Source organism: Hyalella azteca, unplaced genomic scaffold (assembly GCF_000764305.2).
Source record: "Hyalella azteca isolate HAZT.00-mixed unplaced genomic scaffold, Hazt_2.0.2 contig10840, whole genome shotgun sequence".
Lineage (NCBI taxonomy): Eukaryota > Metazoa > Arthropoda > Malacostraca > Amphipoda > Hyalellidae > Hyalella > Hyalella azteca.
Genome location: NW_025940859.1, coordinates 5,010 through 13,355, shown reverse-complemented (window position 1 = coordinate 13,355; position 8,346 = coordinate 5,010). Strand labels below are relative to the sequence as shown.

The following is an 8,346-nucleotide window of genomic DNA, read 5'->3' as shown; positions in this document are numbered from 1 at the left end:
TTGAACCCCTGTTGTCTTATTAAGAGCCCTGCCTCGGGGCTTATATTGAACCCCTGTTGTCTTATTAAGAGCCCTGCCTCGGGGCTTATATTGAACCCCTGTTGTCTTATTATGAGCCCTGCCTCGGGGCTTATTTTGAACCCCTGTTGTCTTATTAAGAGCCCTGCCTCGGGGCTTATATTGAACCCCTGTTGTCTTATTATGAGCCCTGCCTTGGGGCTTATATTGAACCCCGTTCCTCGTCTTAATGAATTCTTCTTTCTTTTCACGATCTGAACCCAAATTTCGTAATGACGCTTAACCCCGCCATTTCGCTGACCTGAACCCTGACCTGAACCCTGACCTGAACCCTGACCTGAACCCTGACCTGAACCCTGACCTGAAGGCTAGTTAGACCCGAGCCACTATAGGGTCTAACCAGCCCTGTCAGTAGTCGCTTGTACATGAAGGTTTTAAAAGGAAATTCGAAATTACTTTGGAAACTCATGAGATTATGTGTAAAATATTGAGTCCATTGGTCGTCCATGTGGCGTCCATGCATCGTCCATGCGTCGTCCATGTGTCGTCCATGCGTCGTCCATATGGCGTCCATGTAGCGTCCATGACTCGTCCATATAGCGTCCATGAGTCGTCCATGCGTCGTCCATGAGTCGTCCATGTGTCGTCCATGAGCCGTCCATATGGCGTCCACGAGGCAGCGCAGGGACGGCAGGGATCACCGGCCGCCGCGTGTTGCCTGGCGACAAAATGAAACATTTTTTCCGCTCAAAAACTGCATCGAAAATACGCAACATTTTCAATGACCGGCAAATAAAAATGCAGACCCAGCGAGACTGAAAGTTCCTTAGGTTCATAATAATAATTGCTTCAATTTGTTATGATAATAAATTATAAATTATATTACTATTTGCTTTATAGTAATAATATTTGCTTTGTAATAATAACAATTCATTAGAATTATATTTGCTTTGTTATAGTAATAATTTATTAGACTAATATTTGCTTTGTTATAGTAATAATTTATTAGAATAATGTTTGCTTTATTATAGTAATATTTTATTAGAATAATATTTGCTTTTTTATAGTAATAATTTATTCTAATATTATTTGCTTTGTTATTTCCGAGGGAACGTCAACTTTAATTTGTCCTCAGTACCCTCGTGTCTTCCCTAGCAGAAAAATGAAGGGGTTAAATTGTCCCAATAATGACACCGTTCCTACGTGTAGCAGTGATAGTGATATGTCCTTTTGTCGGTCCAACTGCGTCGAGATGACCCACTTATAGGGACAACGGGCATCACTATTAAGACAACTTCTAACTCGTTTTTCTGAGTCGTAATTACTAAACCGTTTGCCTCACCGCCTGCTGCAAGAGGTAATTGAATGTCAGGAGTAAAGCCCGTGGAGTTTTACCTCCACCCGCCGTGAATCTGACGTTGGAGTAACGTAGTGCAGTAACTGCAGTAACTGCAGTGACTGCAGTTACTGCACTGGAAAAAAATGAGGGGAGTGATTGGTGGAGGGGAGTCTTGTGGAGTGTGATGGCGGGGGAGTGATGGAGGAGCAATACGGAGGAGTTAACTGGCTCGCTGACCCGCCAGAACCATTTGGTTGCATTACACAACACCCTGGACAAGCCAGGTACTCATTTATCAACCAGAGTTGGATGAATGGCTGAGTTGACCATGAGCTGAGCTTCCCGGTAGAACTTGTCCTCAGTGGGACTCGAACCCGGGCACTGGGTGCGAGAAACAGAGCCTCTCACCACTGCACCACCACATCTTTTACGTTCACGCGTCGAGCGTTGGATTGAAGGCTATTGAACCACTTCGGCTGAGACGCTTGACCCACTTAGGCCGGGTGATTTTCAACCAACTTGCATGAACTCGAGCCATGTATTATTGGATTTTGTTTTTGCCGTGGCTCATTGCTTGTAATTATTTACGTAGCACAGCTTTGTGGAACAGAAGTTGAGAAGTTTCATCTCAGTGTCGGCATCCCCTTGTGTTTTATAGGATTTATTAATGTTATGTGCAGCGCTTGACGTCTGTAAATATAGAATTAAATGTGGCGCATCTCGTCCTCCTGTGTAATGCAATAAAATGATGGCGGAGTGGCGACTTGTGTCTTTTGATTTGATAACTTGAAAATAATCCTCGTGCTGCTGGCAGCCCTGTTCGTCTCGCTTTATTAAAAGAAACTGTAAAGATAAGTTATTTCTCATTCACTTCGAGAATCATTTAAACATTGAACACTTCTCGCTTCATGTTAGACAGATGAATGGATTCATGTTGGAAGGAAGTACAATATGGAGTGAGCAGATGTCCTGAGGTCGTCAAGAGAAGCGCTATGATCGCCTGGAATCCAGCGCATGGAGTCTCCTGAAAGTTTGAAGCCGTTCATGTTACGTAAAATAATTTGGAACTTCAATATTTGATGGCATGTTACTCGTCTGCAACATACATAATATATCATGAAAATATCAGTAAATATCTACGCAAGAACTCTTCACTTGGCCCTGGCCTAGTGGTGTAGAGTTACCAGTATTCTCGAGCATTGAAATATATTTCACGTACTCGGAAGTTAGCGATGAAAATTAAAAGTATTAAAATATTTACCTGGCAAATTATGTAAATTAAATTGTAGTGAAATATTGCCTAGCACTAAATACGGTCACTGCTGCAAACTTCGTTTTTACTGTAAAGAAAATTTGCTGCGTCCAGTGCGGTAGTTACACGCTTTCCCGCCATGTCAACAAATCGAAATTTACTAACGTGACCGAAATTCAGTTTTAGTTAGGGGTTCTGTGCGCGTGTTTGTAAGATTATGAAAGTTATTTTTACGACCAAAGCTTCGGTCATTGCCGGTAAGTTTGTTTCTAGTGTAATGGTGTGTTGTGCACCAACACTGAGAGAAATGGACGAGACGTTGTCCAAATAGCGATGCATATTTTCCCGTCTATTGGTCAGCCTGCCACCTGCTTGCCTAAAAAAATAGCGTATCAGTGCTACCTGCAGAAAGTGTGTCACTATTTTGACAGTTTAACCCATCCATTTTTGTAAGTATATATTGGATCTGTAAGTCGGAGTTATATATAATGTGTTTTGAACGTTATGTTTAAACTGCAAGTTAATAATATGCTTCTAACCACTATAATGCGTGTTATAATGTCTTCAGAACCAAAATTTATGGTAAGGTTCGTTAGCTTGGTTCTTGGACGTGGCTGGTGCTTCATGGCTGTGGTGTAGGAGGCACTTTGCCATTTTAGTCCAGGGTGAAATTCAGCGTGACTTGATGTATGAATAAGTGCACATAGTATCATTTTGGATATAAAAATCCAGATCTGTATTTGCCTTTCATCTTTAGCTGATATTTTGGAAATGATTTAATTACCAGGATGGAATATATGAACCACCGTGCCTAGAATTTCACTTTGAGGCAAACATTCATGTCATCATTCATTCTCCACACTACCAAACATTCATGCCATCATTCATTCTCCACACTACCTAACATTCATGCCATCATTCATTCCCCACACTACCAAACATTCATGCCATCATTCATTCTCCACACTACCAAACATTCATGTCATCATTCATTCTCCACACTACCTCAAACATTCATGCCATCATTCATTCTCCTCACTACCTAACATTCATGCCATCATTCATTCTCCACACTAGCAAACATTCATACCATCATTCATTCTCCTTACTATACCAAACATTCATACCATCATTCATTCTCCACACAACCACACATTCATGCCATGCAGCAAATCAGCCCTCGATCAACAGTCAGTCGCCGATTTTGGATCACAACTCTACCGGCCTAACCTAACCTGATATTATCCAGGAAGAGACTACCGACGTAATTCAACAAAGCTACGATTTCTCACCTGCAAATTTTCTTTATTAGGTTTTTTAATATTTAAAAGAAGATGACGCTGACGTGTTGGTACAGACGGCTTATTCTCTCCGCGGCATGTTGGTGTTAGGCTGGTTTCATGCAACTCCAATTGAAGGCTATGCTGATCGGCAGCTGTACGTTGTACGCTCGGTACAATTGTGGAGTTAGGTTCATAATATTTAGAACAAAATCATTTAGTGGGCTGGCTGACAAACTTAATTCGCGTTTGATTGGTGGCCTTAAGTAAGGATCCTATTGCACTGAGGGAAATAAATGGATCGTGTTGTCCGAATAGCGACGCTTCTAATCGGCAGCTCAAGCAGAGAGTGAATCTAACACTGATGTGCTTTTCAGCTGGGCCAAACAGGGTCAGAATGACCCACACAAGAGTGAAAGATATTTCATCACCTTTTAAGACAAAGTTAACTTCGTTATTTGAGTGTATGACTCAAGGAAACACAACTTGGCGACCGATGAACACCTCGTGGCATCCAAGAACTTCTAGCGACAACGCAGGTAAACTGCCTCTGAATGTTGACTTTATTTCTAAACTAATTCTAGTTCTATCACTTAGCTTGGTAATCAGAACATATTATAACTCCTACAGATCTATTGATGCTGAATTTAACGTTTTCATATTCATGATGCGAGATGAGCGTGTAGTATACAAGTATACTTAAAGGATTCCTAATATATTCACAGACTTATTCAAAAGTCTCAAACCATAATATTCTTTCTACACAAACAGTTTATCACTATTTGGTAGAGCAAGGTCAACTGTCAACTTTGACACATTTTTCGATGATCTTGCTGGGTGGCGTGCACTGTCTCTCTTTGGATCTCAACATTTTCCCGCCAGACGGCCCAAACCTAGTGTTTTGGCAATAGTTTGGCGCGCAAAGGTATGACGTCACTATTTCAACCATCAACTAATGCGTTGAACTACGACAAAGTTTTATATAAATGAAAAGCTAGAGAGGTGTTGGAATTACCCACAATGTCAGAATATACCGCATTTACCCTATGTGCAAGTTGGGAAAGAAATTAATTTTTTATTATAATATTATGTACAGGATTGGAAATTTGGAATTTTCCTACTTGTTTCTGAAATTTTGCGGCTCCAACGTGACAAATTTTTAATCCATTTGCAATCTCGCAGAGCGGGCCTGTGGCCCTATCGTGCACTTTTGTTAACAATTGGATAGGAGGTTATTCAAGTGGCAGAAATCTCGCAGTTCTGGAAATGGCAGGAAACCTCTAGTTGTGGCCTTTAAGGTAGATGTTTTCCACGCTTGCCTGCAAAGCTGCAACTAGGAACCTTCCTGCCATTTTCAGAACCAAAAAAATTCTGCTAGATCAATTACCTTCTTAGGCTCTTATCTACTCAAGTACCTGTCTAAATAATCTAATTATTGACAAATGGGCACAATCAGGTTGCAAGATTTTAAATAATGTATTAAAATGTATCAAATTTTGAGCCTCAAAATTTCAGTTATAAGTAGGAAAATTCCACTCTTGTATTATGACCACAAAATTGCATCTTTTTGAATAATATGAAATCTTGCAGAGCAAGAGTTCATTATCTCAGTTGGAATATCTATGAGTATGAGTGAGGAGTGAGGGCTGAGGTATAGTATTCTAAAAACGGAGTAGTACCCTGCAGTGACACAGAGCTATACAAAATGTCAGAATATCAAGTAGGTAGTCATAGTTTGATATAGGATAGGATTCATGGGTCAAAATGTATTTTTTTATTTCTGCAATATTTATAAACTCCTAAATTAATTTGTGGCTTGGTGAATTGATTTCCATACTAAATTTAGCAGAAATCCTACAGCTCCAAATACGGTGTGTAAGCTTTCATGTGGACAATGTCTACTTTAGAGCTGTGAGTGTAGCTTTCCAGCCATTCATGTAGCATAAATATTTTACTATTTTGTACTAATGCCACTTGTACAAAATTTCATAAATTTGCCTTGCAATAAGTCTCCAATTAAAATAAATAAGATGTGTTCTCATACTAATGGTGCAAGCTGATACAATTTGTATTAAGTCCTTGCTAGTTAAATTTCATTGAGTAATAAATTTTACAAAAATACATTGTTATAAAAAAATTAAGTGATGACAACTTAAAAATTGTGTACCGTTAACTGGGATGAGTTTGGCCAATGTTTATTATTTTATTTTGCTGCCATTTGTTTCTGTTGTAGTGGTGGCCGAAGTCACCCCAGTTGACGGTACCTATTTCTTGTATAGTTTCTAAATTTAAGATTTTTTGCTTTTTACGAAATGAATATGAGCTGCACAATTTCAAGTTCATCCATGCATTGATTTTGCAGTTGCATAATTAGTTTCAATCAAATCTGTGATTTGATTGAAATTCACGATTTATTATATCTGGAAAATTCATGCTGGACTATATTTTCAGGACATTGATGAGTCTCTATTTGAGCGACTGGTTGGCCTGACTGAGATGTTCCCCGACTCTGTCCGCAACGTCTCCTGCTGCCTGGCATCCAACTCTTTGAAGCTAATCACTAGTAAGTTTAGAATTTAATTCTCATTATATACTCATTCATATTTGTTCACTTGAGCTTGAATAAAAAAAGAATAAAAAAAGATGTTGAAATTGTAAAACACATTGGCAATAATAAATTCTCTGTTGAGAATATGTACCTATAGTAGCCTCAGATATTTTTCATTAGTTACTTTTTTAATGGATTGTTTTCATTATTTTTTCACTCATATTATTGCTAATGTAATTGGTTTGATGGCTTGCCTCAAGCCAGGCTTCCCCTCTTTTGCTCAAGCAACAACTACAACTCTCTCAATAATTTTTTTTGATCATGCATCCCTTTCTGCAAACTAGGAACTGTATTCCCTAGAATTAAAGTATGAACTTAGAAATGTGATAAGATAAACTTGTATTCAACTTGTGCTCTTTATTTTTAAGTAAACTTTTTGAGAATAGATATTTTTTGTACCATTCTCCTATAAGACTCTATCTATTGTCTGAAATTTAAACTTGCTACTCTGCCGTGCATGCAAACTATGGGAGAAGTGTATTGCAATATGTTAAGAGCAATGTATCTGACATGTGTGCAGATGGCTACAGTCTCTATAACTTGTGTACAGATGGCTATAGTCCCTATAAGTTGTGTGCAGATGGCTACAGTCCCTATAACTTGTGTGCAGATGGCTACAGCCTGTCTCGCCAGCTGGTGTGGTTCACCGCTACCACGTCGCTGCTGCTGTTCGCTCCTGTGCTGTTCGAGGTGGAGCGTCTCAATGCTGAAGAGATGATCAAGCAGGATAGAAATAAGGTGAGGCTCTACTGTAGATAACGTGACGCAATCTATCGTAAATATGGTGACAATCTACTGTAGATAAGGAGATACTTCCATAGATAGGGTGACGCAATCTACCGTAGATATGGTGACAATCTAGTGTAGATAAGGAGATACTTTCAGAGATAAGGAGACGCAATCTACCGTAGATAAGGTGACAATCTACTGTAGATAAGGGGATACTTCCATAGATAAGGTGACGCAATCTACTGGCTTTCGGTCTGCTGCTAGTTTAGTCATCAGTTTAATTTACTTAAAATCTAAAAAAAATATTGCCTAGAATGTATAATTCTCCATAAAGCATATCACTTGAAAGTGAGAATAGATAACTCATAGATTATATACATATGTTTGACTTGAGAAACTATCACGTAATCTTCCATTTACAATTAACTTTTCCCTAAACATTACATTTGAGAAAGCAACAAGTTAGAGTTTTCCTCCTAAGATGGATGAGACTGATGAAATTTGGTTAACATATATAAAGATTATTGGCATCAAATTTTGAAGTACTTGACTTCCTTTAACCTAGTTTACTATTAAAATTATGTATGTTGCATCCAGAACCTGGAATAAATCAATAAGGACATTTTTGTGGTTGCTTATTTTTAAAATGTTTTTCAGCTCGTCCTCGGCCCGGGAACTGCTATGTCCGGCAGTCCACAGCCTGGACTGGTGCCCCCCGCCCACTAATGCAACACGCAATGCTGTTCCAGTCCACATTTTACGCTCTTCCTACGACCAGTCCACACTTCACTCTCTTCATACGACCAGTCCACACTCTGTCTCTTATACACATCTAGATGTGTATAAGAGACAGAGTCCACACTTCGCTCTCTTCCTATGACCAGTCCACACTTCGCTCTCTTCCTACGACCAGTCCACACTTCGCTCTCTTCCTACGACCAGTCCAAACTTCACTCTCTTCCTACGACCAGTCCAAACTTCACTCTCTTCCTACGACCAGTCCAAACTTCACTCTCTTCCTACGACCAGTCCACACTTCTCTTGATTTGTATTCCAGTCCACTACCTCCTCCTACCTCTTGAAGCTCTCCTCCTACCTCTTGAAGCTCTCCTCCTACCTC

The 8,346-nt window shown here is 39.6% G+C and overlaps 1 protein-coding gene across 1 annotated transcript in view; it reads left to right on the top strand.

Annotated features, from left to right (window-relative positions):
- The window catches only part of LOC108674065 (mitochondrial import receptor subunit TOM22 homolog), a 12,001-nt gene extending 3,957 nt beyond the window's left edge, over positions 1–8,044 (top strand). The window contains exons 2-4 of the mRNA XM_018161963.2: positions 6,341–6,452; positions 7,108–7,235; positions 7,884–8,044. Coding sequence (XP_018017452.1) covers positions 6,341–6,452; positions 7,108–7,235; positions 7,884–7,952 — 309 coding nt within the window. The 3' untranslated portion in view covers positions 7,953–8,044. The remainder of the gene's footprint in view (positions 1–6,340; positions 6,453–7,107; positions 7,236–7,883) is intronic.
- Positions 8,045–8,346: the final 302 nt, after the last annotated feature.